Source organism: Acomys minous (genome assembly GCF_964271855.1).
Source record: "Acomys minous genome assembly, chromosome: 3".
Taxonomy (NCBI): Eukaryota; Metazoa; Chordata; class Mammalia; order Rodentia; family Muridae; genus Acomys; species Acomys minous.
The window spans coordinates 110,430,065-110,445,730 of record NC_140485.1 but is presented as its reverse complement, the minus strand read 5'-3'; the positions used below and the strand labels follow the sequence as shown (position 1 = coordinate 110,445,730).

General features: G+C 42.4%; 1 protein-coding gene across 7 annotated transcripts in view; it reads right to left on the bottom strand.

The window, feature by feature from the left end:
* Positions 1-15,666, bottom strand: part of NCOA7 (nuclear receptor coactivator 7) — a 131,787-nt gene that overhangs the window by 15,357 nt on the left and 100,764 nt on the right. For all 7 annotated transcript variants that reach the window (XM_084776999.1, XM_084777000.1, XM_084776996.1 and 4 more), the window contains one exon: positions 689-836. In XM_084776999.1, coding sequence (XP_084633125.1) covers positions 689-836 — 148 coding nt within the window. The remainder of the gene's footprint in view (positions 1-688; positions 837-15,666) is intronic.

The window sequence follows — 15,666 nt, the reverse complement described above, 5'->3', positions numbered from 1 at the left end:
GCGGTTATCCTCAGATTCATTCACTACCTACCTAAGACAGGAGGACAGAAATACTTCGAGGGCTCCGAGATGGGTACAGAGTAGGATGGACTCACAGGGCCAGACTCAAGAGAGATCCATGAAGATTATAAAAAAGGCGTACGGGCAGGAAGGCGTGACAGACATATATCCCTTTTTGTGCCCCTGTCTACCATCTTGGCTGTGTAAGCTTATTACACGCAGAATGTGTCTTACTCATCTTTATACTACCAGAGGCCCACCCCAATGAGGTCCTTGATACATGATGGTCTAAATGGATAAAGAGAACTGCAGTTGGCAAGCTGTAACTAACTCCCAGTCAAAGCAAGCTCCCCATCCATTTTTGTATAGCCCAAGAAACAAAGTTTCAAAATGTATTTTAAGTGGTTAGGAAAGGAAAAAGAAGAAGAAGAAGAAGAAGAAGAAGAAGAAGAAGAAGAAGAGGAGGAGGAGGAGGAGGAGGAGGAGGAGGAGGAGGAGGAGGAGGAGGAGGAGGAGAAGAAGAAGAAGAAGAAGAAGAAGAAGAAGAAGAAGAAAAGGAAAAGAAGAGGAGGAGGAGGAGGAGGAGAAGAAGAAGAAGAAGAAGAAGGAGTATCAGTTACTAACAGTTTTTCCTCTGCTGTGGCATTTTGGGGTCCCCCAAAGCCTGTGCTCTTATCGGGGTATTTACCTCCCAGCTCTTGGTGGTCGGCTCACTGAAGAAGTTGTCGATCATGTTCAGTTCTTCCCTTTCCACCACCACAAAGCCTTGGTCCTTGGCGTCTTTCCCATAGACATCAGGAGACCATTGAACAAAGAAGGTGTACAAGTGACCCACCCTGGAAAACATGTTCGTGATTCATGTTAACACGGAAGAGTCCACGTTCCTGGCAGGCATCAGCAGCGCCCTAAGTACCTGCGGCAACCTTTTTTCCTGCCTGGCACATTGTTGTCCTGAGTTGGAAATCCCCCACTGTCAACGTTACCTTTGTGACCCACTTCCAAACTTAGAAAATAGGAACCCACAAACAACACGAAAGCCCACAGGCACCAGCCCATCATTGAAACTGCCTCAATCTGAAAGGAAGATCAAGAGATGGGACAGAAAATGGAAAACCCCAGTGAAATGTTACACCAAAATGTTTCTTCTTCACTGACTTTCACTTATTGTATACACAGGAACTGACAGAAAAAAAAATTGTTGACTTGAAGCTTTAGCTGGGAACAAAGACAAACTGTAGTCCAAAGAACCTTTCTATAGAGCAAGATACGTAACAGTTTTACTAAAACCCTTGACAACTGGAACAATAAATATATTGGGAACAACATTATTTTCTCATTGGGAAGAGACTTACTGTTTACCTCTCAGGTATGTTCTTTGCTTCCACTTCCTCTGATTTCTTTATACATATTTAGGACACAAATGTCTGAAGCATCTCTCTGGCTATGATCAAGAAGGAAATGGCTAGTGCCCAGCAGAGGATAGGGGCTCTCAGTTTCACAGCCTGTGGCATCCACCCTGCATGGACCAGTCCTAAACACTAAGGTTTTGTTTGTTTGTTTGACTGTATCAAATACTTTCACAAAACTCATCGGAGTAAAACAAATACAGTCTCCAGCCCAGTTCTAATCAAACCTGCCTATCAGCTCTTGCACACATGTTCATGCAGATAAAACAAACTCTTCCTTGTAATGGTGGCCAAGACATAACTGCATTGTATGTAACATTACATAACAACACATTTACCGCATTACTAATCTTTGTACCCATCTTTAATGACTACACTGAACTAAAAAAAAATGAATGAGCCATACCCAGCTTGCATTTTGACATGTGCGCACAGATTTCTTTCATTGTATAACTAATGTTGTGATGAAAACTGCATCGTGTGTACTTTGTGCCATATTTTAAATTATTTTCTCAAGATTAGTTCCCAGTAAGGGATTACTAAATCCAGGGGTGTGCTTTTACAGCCCAAGATGGTCCTGCTAAACTGATTTGGAAAGGCTGATGCTGGTATTTTGGTTTCTAAGTTTCCCAACAACTTGGTTTATCCTTTTTAAAAGTGAGTTTATACGGGCTAGATAGATGGCTCAGAGGGTAAAAGAGCCTACCACCAAAACTGAGCTCAGTGCCCAGGACCCACACGAGAGAAGGAGGGACCTGCCACCTGTCCACTGCCAGCCCCAGCACTCTGACCTCCACCTGTCTCCAAAGCCCCCTCCCAGTACACCACACTAATAAATAACTTTTACAATTTTAAATGAGTTTACAATATTTAAACTTCATCCTCAGTGTGCATTTCTTTGATGTTGAACAGGTTTCAGTATGTTCTTTCTTGTTGGAGCCATTGTTTTGAGTTGGTTATATGTGATGTGATTTTTTTTCAACTTGTAAGAGGCTTTATGTAACATAAATACCAGTCACCATCATACATACATATACAAATATATTTAAATTTACTTATTTTTATATTATGTGTATGGGTACTGTGTGTGTGTGTGTGTGTGTGTGTGTGTGTGTGTGTGTGTGTAGTGCCCATGGAAGCCAGAAAAGAGTGTCATATCCTCTGATATTGATAGTATTATTATAGACAGTTGTTAGTAATCATGTGGTGGGAACTGGGTGCTGGGAACTGAGCTTGGGTCCTCTTCAAGAACAACCAAGTACTCCCTCTCTCTCTCTTTTTTTAAAAAAGATTTATTTATTATGTATACAGTGTTCTCCCTGCATGTACACCTGCACATCAGAAGAGGGCACCAGATCTCATTATAGATGGCTGTGAACCATCATGTGGTTGCTGGGAAGTGAACTCAGGCTCTTTGGAAGAGCAGCCAGTACTCTTAACCTCAGCCTGTAACCAAATACTCATACTGATGCTGAGCCATCTCTTCAGCCCCAGTTTTTATATATTTTAAAAATCCATTCCTTTTAGATTTCTCCTTCAAAACATAGAAAGTTGTCACTTAAGACAAAGTCATAATGTACATCTGTGCCTAAGTACTTACTAGTCAATGCCAATATTGCCATTAAAATAAATATGGATATTGATATATATACTCTTGTTCAAGGATGCAATGGTTATACTATCGTTTGGCTTGGTCACAGCATCCAGGTTTGGGTCAAACACAATCCTCCATTTGCTATGAAGGTAATTTTTAAAAGATATGGTTAGTGTTTAAATCGCTAGATTTTAGCAAAGACAATGACTTTCCTGAATGTGGATGGAATTCTAGCATTCAACTGCCTTAGACATGTTTGTACATCAACTCCTCCCTGGGTATCAAGTTTCCTGGTCTGAAAACTTCCTGAAATTTGTCTTGCCAGTCCCAGTAAAACCTTAGCCAATTCCTTAAAAAAACAAACAAACAAACAAACAAAACCATGCATACTTGACATACATTCCATCTGTTTTGTTTCTTTTTGAGAAATTGAATGGGTGGGACAAAGACGTTGCCTATCATGCATCCTTTTTTGTGTAATTTTGGAAGAATTTATTAGTATTCAAATATAAAAAAATATATATGTAAAGCTTGGTATGGGGTGGCACTGCCTTTAAACCCAGCACTTGTGAGGAGGAGGCGGGTGGATCTCTGTGAGTTTTAGGCCAGCCTGCTCTACAAAGCAAGTTCCAGGTCAGCTAGAGTTACATGGTAAGGCCTGGTCTAAAAACAAAAACAGAAACCAACTAACCAAAAAAAAAAAAAAAAAAAAGAATCATTTAAAATGATAGATAATAAGAAATTTTCCTGTCAAAAAAAAGTTTCCTATCATTTGTTTTATTGATCTTAGCCATTCTGACAGGTGTAAGAAGAAATCTCAAAGTACTTTTGATGTGCATTTCCCTGAAGACTAAAGATGTTAAAAGTTTTTGTTTGTTTGTTTGTTTTCTTTTGTTTTAAGTGTTTCTCAGTCAGTTGGATTTCCTCTTTTCAGAATTGTTTAGCTGTCTACCCCATTTTAAGTTGGACTGTTTTTGCGATACCTTGTGTTTTGTGTTCTTTATATATTTTGGATATTAGCCCTCTATCTAGTGTGTAATTGGTAAAAAACCTTTTACCCGTTCTGTATGCTCCCATATTGTCCGAATGAAGGTGTCCTTTGCTGTACAGAAGCTTTTCGGTTTCAAGAAGTCCCATTTTTAAACTGTTGATCTTAATGACTGTGCTATCAATGTTTTGTTCAGAAAGTGTTCTGTGCCGATGAGCTCAAGGCTATTCCACACTTTCTCTTTTACCAGGGTCAGTGTGTCTGGTTTTATGTTGAAGTCTTTGATCTACTTGGAGTTGAGTTTTGTGTATGGTTATATATGTATGGCTTGTTTAGCATTCATCTATATCCAGCCAACCAGTTTGAGCAGCACCATTGGATGAAGATGCTGCACTTTTTCTAGCTGGTATTTCTGCTTCCTTGTCAAAAATCAGATGCTCATATGTATTTGTGTCTGGGCCTTCAATTCAATTCCAACCCTCAGTGTATCTGTTTTTGTGCCAATACCACCACACTGTTTTTATTACTATAGCTCTGAAGTACAATTTGAGATCAGGAACGTAATATCTCCAGCAGTTGTTTTTATCACTTAGAGTATTATCATTAGAGTGTGTATCACTTAGAGTGTTTTAGTTATTTGTGTGTGTGTGTGTGTGTGTGTGTGTGTGTCACTGTGAAACTGGAAAGTGTTGACTCGTTCAAGTTCTGTGAAGAACTGTGTTGGAATTTTGATGGGGACTGCAGTGAATCTGCAGATTGCTTTTGCTACTGATCATTTTTACTATATCAATCCTACCAATCCACGAGCATAGGAGAGATTTCCATCATCTGACACCTCCTTTATTTTCTTTCTCAGTATTGTAAAGTTTTTTTTATAATACAAGTCATTCCCTTGTTTGGTTAAAGTTACTCCAAGATATTTTATTTGAGGCTATTGTGAAGGAGGTGTTGTTTTCCTGGTTTCTTTCTTGGTCCCTTTATCATCTGTATATAGGAAGGCTACTGATCTTTAAGTTTTTTGTTTTGTTTTGTTTTTCTTTTGGTTTTTCGAGACAGGGTCTCTCTGTGTTAGCCGTGGCTGTCCTGGAGTCGCTTTCTAGACCAGCCTGGCCTCGAACTCACAGCGATCCATTTGCCTCTACCTCCCGAGTGCTGGGATTAAAGGCATGCACTACCACCATCTGGCTGTGAGTTAAGTTTTTTTGAAAGTGTCAGCTGAAGGAGTTTCCTGATAAAGGTTTTTAGGGCCATTTATGTCTGTTACCACATCAGTTTCAAATAAAAATACTTTCTGTTTGTATCCTCATAACTTTTGTCAGTTGTCTTATTGCTCTAGCTAAGGCTGCCAGTTCTACATTGAACAGATAGAGAGAGACAGATACTGGAAAGCCTTGTCATTTTCCCGATTTTCATGGGAATGCTTCAGGTTTCTCTATTTAAGTTGATGTTGGCTATGAACTTGCTGTAAACTGCATGTATTTTGCCTAGGTATATCCCTGTATCCCTATTTCTTTCAAGATGTTTTTTTTCCATAAGAGGCTGTTGGATTTTGTCAATGGCCTTTTGTATCTAACGAGATGGCCATGTGTTGTTGTTGTTGTTTTTCTTTCAGTTTGCTTATATGGTGGGTTACATTTATCCACTTATGTATGCTGAAGCACCCTTGCATCTCTGGGATGACACCTACTTGATCATGGTAGATGATCCTTTTGATGTGTTTTTGGATTAGATTTGGTAAGTATTTTACTGAGAATTTTTATGTCTATGTTCATAACAGACATTACTCTCTAATTCTTTGCTGTGTCTTTATGTGGTTTGGGTATCACAGTAACTGTGGCCTCATAAAAAGAACTGGGCAATGTTCTTTCTGCTTCTACTGTGTGGAAAAATCTGACAAGAATCGGGGTTATCTCAAACCCTTTGAAATTCTTGTAGAATTCTACACTCAAACCATCTGGCCAACAGCTTCCTCACTAAGCAGTACTTTACCAGATGGATCTACACAGTTTATAGAGCCATGCTATATAGCTGGACACGTCAGTTGTTTCTCATTTATGTGGTAACAAATACCGCTATGAGCCTCCCATTTTGTATGAGTGTCATTTACCTCAATGGATGAGGAAGAGCTCAGTCCTGATGAGACTTGATGTGCTGGGCTTAGCTGGGGACAAGAGGAGGGAGGATAGGGGGAAGAGGGTGGGAGGGAGGGGCCAGGAGGAGAGGAGAGAGGGGGCTACGATCGAGATGTAAAGTGAATATATAAATTAAAAATAAATGTTAAAATGATTGTCATTTCACACATGCACAGATAAAGCCCCTGCCTACATTCCCAGAACTAGGGTTGTACTGTCTGCCACGTAAGCACTAGGTGGGCCCAACCCTGATTTGACTCCAGGACCAGACAAGCTTGGATGTGTTGAGGGCAGTGTGGCTACAGACTAGGGTTGCACTGTCAAAGAAACAATCTGATACAGTTAGAATCATACAAACATTCATTTTTAGAAAACTCCATTGCTCTGTGTAGAGATTCTACTACCTTTGTCCCCTACATCTCCCTACTAGCTGTTCACTGAGAAAACATGAAATTAACCACTGTGCCAGAGGGGTCTGATAACACAAAATTCTCCACGCTTTCTTTAAAAATGTAGTTCATCTTTTTTTTTCCCCCTGAAGCAGAGGCATAGTGGAGAACCAAATACACTGACCTCTAATTTTTAAAAAATAATTAATTTATTTTTCATTTTATAAACCTGGGTATTCTTCCTGCTTGTATGTGTCCGTGTGAGGGTGTCAGATCCCCTGCTACTAGAGTTACAGACAATTGTGAGCTGTCACGTGGGTGCCAGGCCCTTTAAAAGAGCAGCCTGTGCTCTTAACTGCCGAGCCGTCCCTCCAGCTCCTCGATCTAACTTTTATAAAAGACACATCTGTTAAACAGTGCGTGCTCACATTAGGGAGAAAAAAAAAAATCAAGTGTGGGCAACACAAACGGCCTTCTGATTGCTTGTGGTTGGTTTCTGCGTAAAAAGAGAAAACCAGCTTGAAAACTTCCAGGCCTCAGCGTGGCTGGCAGCTGGCCTGTAACTCACAGCTGGTCTGCTGCTCACAGATGGCCTGTCAGTCACAGATGATCTGTCACTCACAGATGGCTTGTCACATACAGCTAGGCCCTAATGTTTTCCCCTTGGCCATAAAAAATTACAGAGAATATCAGTCCGATGAGGACACCCTGGGCAAAACTAAAAATCATTCTATTGTTGTGTGAACTCAGATAAAAACCACGAGTGATCTAGGCACAAAGTGGCCACACCTGTGCTGCTCTGTCAGCAGCATCTCCTGCCTACAGTTTGCCCTTGCTTCTAGGTGAGACTGTTGTAGGTGCCTAGTCATGGTAGTGGTTGTTTCCCCAGGACCTCTTGCCTAGAGCAAAGTTTAAGCCATCACCAGTTACCTCACGCATGCCTAAACCCTCTACCTCCACACTGCAACAGGAGATGCACCCGTAGGACTTCTACATCAAGATACATTCAAAAGGGCAGATCATGAGACATCTCCCTGTGTCCCTCACAAGTAAAGGTGACTTTATTCATCTGTGTCTCTTTAGTGTTTTGTAAGTAGGTATGACTACAAATGCTCTTTCGGCAAGTGCTCTGCTACTGAGCCACCTCCACCGCCCCTAACACTCTCTTATTTAGATGCCAGCTTCCCCCAGCGTGTACTCTGCCATTACAGACCCCACCCAAGTTCTTAACCTTTAGCATGCTTTTGTGGCTCCCAGGGTACTGCACCTGTAACTGGGCTTCCTGAGTACCCACGAGCTGTGTCAGTGACCCTAATTTTCTGGAATATCAGCTGTGGTTGGGATTGAGTATTGAATTCAACTGATCATCTGTATACTTGGGGATGTAGCATGGTCTGGACTAGTTCCCTCAGGTGGTCACTGGGGTTCTTTCTATCACATTGAAAAATCCCTGGGCTGGAGAGGTGGCTCAGAGGTTAAGAGCACTGCCTGCTCTTCCAAAGGTCCTGAGTTCAATTCCCAGCAACCACATGGTGGCTCACAACCATCTACAGTGAGATCTGCTACCCTCTTCTGGCATGTAGGGATATATGAAGGTGAAACACTGTATACTTAAATAAATAAATATTTTAAAAAAGAAGAAATCTTTAAAAAAAAAAAAAAGAAAAAGAAAAATCCTCTGCTTATTCCTTATGTTTCTGAACTCCTTCCTAGTCCTTGGCCAAGCTGAGAACAGACATTTTGATTACTTTTTTTGGAAGAACAAAGCACTTCTCTCTCAGAGGGAAAGTCTTCGTACAGGAAGGACAACAGCTATCAAAGAAGCATCCATTGCGACAAGTGCTGAGAGCACGGTGGACTATGTTGCTCTGTAAAACTTCAAGGAAACTGAGATGAGCGACGGTGTGGGCTCAGTTCTGCATGCCTTCTGAGACATTATAAGAAATGCGAGCTGTGAAAGTCTAAGTCAACACAGACTTCAGGGAAGAACCAACCTTGGCAACTTCTAGTCACTTCCCTTTCTGGTAACAGAGACCAACATAGCCATGGTGACCATCTCAATGGTTCAGGTTAATTCTAGAGGTAAGTAAGCTAAGGCTGACTTAGTACTTCACAGCGAGAACATACGTGGAAGATTATCTCCTTGATGGAGACAATGGATTGCCACTACCCGCTGGGAAGGTGAACTTGGGTAAGAAGACTAAAGAAAGGCAAGACAATAGAAGGTTCAGAGTGCATTTTAAGGAGAGCCCAATGCTTCTTAGCTTCCTCTGAAGTCCATTGTTCCCGGAGGGACTCTGAAGTGTTCTGATGGCCGTAACTGACGTAAGCTCTACCTCATCATTCCTGAGGGGCGGGGACGGCCCTCCACTTTTGCCCTGGTTATTTAAGGAGATAAAATTGAGTGTACTGGGACGCTATTGCTGAAATTTAGACCAAGCTTCGAGCCACTGGCCACGGGAAGGAAGGAAATAGGTGCACACGTGTATGTGTGTCTCTTGGGAGCTGTAACAAATGGAGGCGGGTGAATGAAAGAGGACATGACTGACCCAAGGTGTGGATAAGAAGGATTTTTACTGTAGAGCTGGAGGAAGAGACCAGCCAGAGGCATTTGGAAGAGTCTAGACTGAACTAGGCTATGAGAGGAAGGAGATGGGGGAGGGGGCAGAGCTACAAAGAGAAGAGTGCCCAGAGGGCAAAGGGGCCAAGGGTGAGCCAAGAGAGGGGCCACATGGCCAAAAGTGTTATATAGAAATGAGAAGCTGGGGGGGAGGGGATTGAGGCCCTGGCTCAAGCAAGGGTTCAAGTAGGAGGTAGGGTGGGGCTTGCAGGGATGAGACAGACACTGTGTGAGCCCAGAGGCCAGTTAGCTTTGGTATGCTAATACACACCACGGTTAGCAGCTCCCAGGTGTCTTTTCTTTGGAACCTGCCATTTGGGTACTCAGTTTTGAAGTAAAGCATTCTTGTCTACCAGTGCCATTCTTTCTAGAAGTCTTTTCAGCCAGGGCCGCAATCTGGGATGCTCAGGCAAAGAGTTTTAATCTATCTCAGTCTTTTTCTAGGACTGCCAAATTTTCAGTGAATGATCAGTGTAAAGTTCTGGACATGCCTCAAGTTCAGAGTGGCATATTCTGAAGTAGCCAGTTCTGGGTCTAGAACAGTGAGGACCAGCCTCATGCTTTGAGTGAGCTCTGGGCTTGTACCTTCAGTAGTGGGGTGGTCTCTAGTAAATGGGAAAAGCTCAGAGCCACAAGTGTGTTAGTAATAAAAAGAGAAGCAGCTTTGTGTTTTAACCAAGGCTTAGGAAAGGCAAAGCTTCCTATAGGGGGAAAACAAAACAAAACAAAACAAAAAAAACAATGAGTTATCCCTCCTACAAGGAAGGTTATGGCTGCCTGCCTCAAGGACCTTACATGGTACAGTGACGCTACAAGTCAGGGATTGCCCAATATAATAAGGAAACTGAAGTTACCAGAAATGCAATAATGTGCCCAAACACTCCACCCTAGGCACGTTCCAGCCAGCTAAGGCTGAATGCCTTTAAAAGAATTCTGTAGGTAGGTCTATTTTTTGTTTTGTTTTGTTTTTGTTTTTGTTTTTGTTTCCATAGAAAGAGGCCGTACATCATAATTACTTCCCTAGTTTGGGGCTGTGAACAAAGCTTATGCAAGTACTAGCAGTGTCCTTGTTGGCCCTTAGGGGCCCTGGTTCCCAATTCCTATTTCCTATACCCTGGGTAGGCACACTGCATGGTAAGTCAGGACCAGGACTGAGCAGCTGACATGTGTATTGAACTCGGGGAAGTGGCGTGACAGTGGGCCCTGGCTCCATAGCCACAAAAGTTCTCCCTTGCCTGGGAAGCCACATGGGAAAATGAGATGGCAAACTGCACAGCTACCGTCGATGGGAAATGCTCACATCTTTTCTTTCAGACATCCAGGGTACAAGCACACCTTTACTTCTTTCAACATTAGCTTCCCACATAATATTAACACGCCCCCATTTTCTTATAGTCAGGGACATTGTTCGAGGCATCAGAGGGAAAAGTAAGAAAGGATTGAAGAATTTAAACAATCTGCTCCACAAGAGAAATTTTTAAATAGATTTGGAATCAATTTACTTAAGTTCAAAGGTCCTTGGAGACAAAATGGAAGGAGTATGTGTCCTATCCCGTCGCTCTGTCCAACCCGCTATGCTTAATTCTCTTCCCTTTGTTTATATCATGTCAAGTGTTTACTGGCTAGGGAGAGGATATTGACTGAACTACAGTTGCCTTCAGTTTACTTAGATGAATTCTTGCACTGGTTCTTTATACCCAATGGGGTTTTCCCAGCTGTTGGTTTCCAGGACTTAACAGACCTCAGGAAATACAGCTCAGGGGCTCAGATCCCCCACCTTGATCCTCTGGATCGCACCATGTCTATTGCTTCCTTCAGACTAGACTCATTCATCTTCGACCTTCATCGAGTCCCCTCTGCCTCAAACTTTCCCAGCTATTTGGTTGCTCCTGGATTCGCAGGATTCTAAACCAGCCTGCTCACCCTCACCTGGGTTTCGCCACTGTGTGCCTGGCCCAGGCTCGTACACAGGCCAACTCTTCTAACTTCTAGCCTAGGGATGCTGTTGTTGGGCTCGCTTATGCGTGCATAATGGACCCTTCCTCCGTGCATCCCACAGCCACTTTCTGCTCCTCACAGGGCTTGTTAGAGCTCCGGCCGCCATCTTGAGCTCTCAGCCTCTCCTACCTGTGCCCTCTTTAAATAGAAAATTCTCTACTGCGTGAAGAACAGCTCCGTTGCAACTTCCCATAGAGACTTAGTTCTCCACGTTTCCTCTTTTACCTATTGTCATCTTCCTTTCTGCATTGTCACAGTCCCACTCCTTGTCAACTTTCCCCAATTCTGTCCTCTTACTCTCCCACTGTGTCCTTAAAAAAAAAGTTCTAGATTTTTTCCCCCTGACTGTTCCTTTCAATTCTTCATTTTCAGAGTGTATTATTTGGGCTAGAATATTCTTTTTCAACCCTGAATTCATCTGTTCTGATCTATCTACTTTTTTAGTATATGCCATTGGTAAATCAAGTCGGCCTCACATACTTTCTGAAAAGAGGCAGAAGGTTAAAAAAATGCTATTCCTTTCCTCGCTGTTTTAGTGATGAAGCTGGTTTTCTCAAGTCACCATCTGTGCAAAACCAACAGTATCTTAATCCTTATAGCCTTGACCTTAGAAAGCCTGTTGAGGCCTGAGAGGCTCAGTGATTCACCTTGTGGTCTGTTCCCTGATGAATCAGCAGCCTTGGGACGTTATCCAGGGGTTTTCTCAGAGCCAGCACCATTACCAGTAATTACAGCCTCTGTGGCTGCCAACTGGTCCTGAAGCAACGTATTGTAATACACATAACAAGGGAGCAGAAAACATGGTCAAGTATTGGGTCCTGGGAAAAGCTACCCTTTAAGGAGGAAGTAGAGTTGGTGCTGAAATGAGGCCAAGATGAAAGGGCAGAGCCACAGGGTGACTAAAATTCAAAGCCAATCATTTCACCTAGTTCTATAAGCATCTCTTTTAAGCATCTTCCTGGAGGTTTTTGGGGCAATTCAAGCTCTGTGTAGGTGCTTAAGGTCCCTGTTTGGTGCCACACTCTCAAGTGTGCTACTGGTTCAGACATAGGGTCTATGTTAATTCCTCACATAAGCTGATTCTATCATCTGTCTGCCCTCCTGCCTGCCTATTTCTATCCATCATCATCATATCTCTCTCTCTCTCTCTCTCTCTCTCTCTCTCTCTCTCCTCACTCTCTCCCACTCATCTGTCTATCCATCCATCTTTAGGAAGAGCATTAACAGAGGTAAGCCTGAAGGAGAAATGTCTATGACTGGGGTCTGGAAAGGCTTCTGAGTTGCCACAGCTGAGCTAGGTATTGAGGGAGGCAGAAGAGTTCATTATAGGAGGAAAGCGGGAAGGTCTTACATTGCCCAGAACACGTGAAGAGACATGGCACTGAAAGAGTACGTTGCTGCTGTAATAAGGTCAAACTGGATATGGCAGGAAGAAAGAGGGACACTGTAGTCAGGCCTTGCATGACTTCTCACAGAGGTCTCTCTAATGGAGATAGGAAAGTGACAACATAAGAGGCCAGATCTTTATTTAGAGTGTTCAGATGGTGAGTCACAAAAAAAAAAAAAAAAAAAAAAAAAAAAAAGAAGAAGAAGAAGAAAGAAAAAGAAAAAGAAAAAATGGGACAGAGAATATAAATTGTCCACCAACTATGAAAGACACTCTATGGTTTCCTAAACAAACAACAACAAAACCAGTTCCCAACAGTTCTTTCACATGATCCAGCTATCCCACTGCTGGATATTACCTTGGACTACAAGTCAACAGGTAATAGAGACACTTGCACATCAATATTAATTGTAGCACCATTCACAACAGCGAGGTGCCCAACAAGTGAGAACTGAGTAATGAAAGGGTGGTATAGATGCACAATAGTAATTTTCTTTAGCCATAAAGAAGGTCAAAGTTATGTCGATCATAGGAAAACAGAGGCAACTGAAGATAATATTAAGTGAATAAAGCCAATCAGAAAGATATATACCTTGTTTTTTTCTCATTTATGGGGCCTAGATTTTATGTAGATAAAATCTATGTGTATGTATGTGTGTGTCACAGATAGAAGCAAACTGTTGGGAGGAGGGGGAAGGTGAGACCCACAGAATTTAGAGGAAAAAGAACAGGAAGTGGTGGAGGTGAGGGTGATGTACTCAACATATAATATATACATATACAGAATCCTAGAAAACATGCTTATAGCATCTTTCTCACTCATCAAGATAGAGTAAGGGACTATTGCGGAGGCAAGGATATCTCCAGGAAGAAAAAATAGAATAGTTAGTTATAGGTGGGTTGGTGGATACTGGAATAGGGGTGGGGAAGGAAGAAAGGGGTAAAGAGGGGAATACAGGGAGGGACAGCTAAAACTAAGGGTCATAAGGAAACCAAATACAGTAGAAGTATCTTAAAATACATATGTATAGGAAAAAAATCTAATTTGGAATAATTATAAAGACCCAATTAGACATCTCTTGCCATGAAATGAAACTTCTGGTGCTGGGAAGAGGTTACATCTAACAGAATTCTTAGCCAAAGAGGTGTCATGGGAACCCCCAAACAACCCAGGCTATTTCCATAGCTATTGGTTGCTCTCCACAATAGATGGTGAGGGTCTATCCCTGAGGAAAACACTGAGCATGAAAAAGTCAAGCTGGTGCTGACAGAGCCTTCACCTCTACTGACTCGTGTCCATGGTCCTAGAAGTTACTCTGCATGCTACCAGAGGATAAAGGTAACTACCAACCCAGTTAGAAACCCTATGATCTACAATGGCGGTCTGCCTGCAAGATATGCTAGTGCAATAATGGCACAAAATTTGTAGCCAACCAATATCTGATTGTATTTAAGGCCCACTACATGAGAGGATGGAACCTATATCTAACATTGCCTAGGTGGCCATGAATCTGCCACTAGATAAACCAAGAGCCTAGGGGAAAACAAAACTACTGCTCTGCTGAAGAAGTGTAGCAATAAAGTAACTCCTAATGGCATTCTGCTCTACCTATATATCAGTGTCTTGCTCAGCCATCATCAGAGAAGCTTTTTCCTCTAGTAGATGATAACAAATACAGAGTCCCACAGAGGGACAGTGTACAGAGAGGCCTTGGAACACTCAATCCTATGTGGGGTGTCTCCATCAAATAAATACTTCCCCTCAGAGCTCAGGGAACTATGCAGAACAGGAGGCAGCGAGGATAGAAGACACCAAGGAAGCAAGCTTGTACCTATGAGCTGACAGAGACTGTGGCACCATGCACAGGGCCTGCACAGGCCTAAGCCAGATCAGTCTGAGTGCTGAGAGGGGAAGTGAACACAGCCCTCACCCCTAAGCCAGATAGGGATGCTGCCAAAGGAAAAATTAGTTTCTCTAATGGAATCTCACTGGCTACATAAACCACAGTTAAGGAAAGGCACCATGCCTACCAACAGATGGCCAACACAAAATGAACACAATGATATTTTTGGAGGGTTGTTTGTTTGGCTTGGGTTTTTTTGTTTTTGTCTCACAATGCTTTGTCTGGGAATTTTAAATTTTTACCATAAGGCCTTTTCCTTATATATTATGGTTGCTGATGTTGGTTTTATGTGTTTCTTGTGCTTTTTCTTTGGTTCTTTTTGTTTGTTTGCTTGTTTTTATCCTATTCCAGCTTGGTTTTTTTAATCTCCTCCTCTTCCTCCTCCTCCTCATTATTATTATTTTAGATGCCTGTATCCTAATGAGGGAAAAAGAAAGGATGTGGATGTGGGCAGATGGGGAGGTGGGAAGATCTGGGAGGAGATGGGGAAGGAGAAACCATAAAGTGTAGTGGGATTTTGTTGGCTGCTGTTGGTTATGGATTGCTAAGTACTCACGGCGCAAAGAAGAAACAACAAGAAGAAATTAGATATCCTGATGGTGAAGATCAAACTTGCCCCAAGGAGCTTGACGCCCCTAACCAGCAGGAAGTAGTCTAATGATAACCTCGCCCCTTTTTTCCTCTCTGTCCTTTTTTCTCTCATATCTAGTGTTAGGGGGTTGAAAGAGCGGGAAAAGGGTGGAGAAGGGTGGAAGAAAGAAGAATCTACATGGGAGCAAGTAAAAAAAAGTTTAAAAGGGCAGCTATAATAATCAGAATGCACTGCATGAAAAAAAAAAGTCCGTTTTCAATTTAAAAACAAAAAAGATCTACCTTCCTCTGTGAAATGCAAACTTGTTCAACTTTTACCTGAGTGCCACGTAATTGGAAATCAGCCCTTAAGATATGTGTCACACCTGTGGAAGAGAATCACTCCTAACACAGCACAGAGACACACCTAAACCACAGGCTTCAGATGGCACCTTTGGGTTGAAGAGGAACTCAACTGACAAGGAAGGAATTATTACGTACGGGAGCAGTGACAGGCAGGGCGGGCAGGACTCGCCATCTGCTTACTGAATGGATGAGTGACTGAGTCAGAGTCCTGGGTGTAGGCTACAAGGATTAGATCTTACCTTTAGGCTACTATTTTCTAATGTGTGGCAAGGTGTCCTCAGTCACTCCAGAGTACACAGAATGCATTTCAAT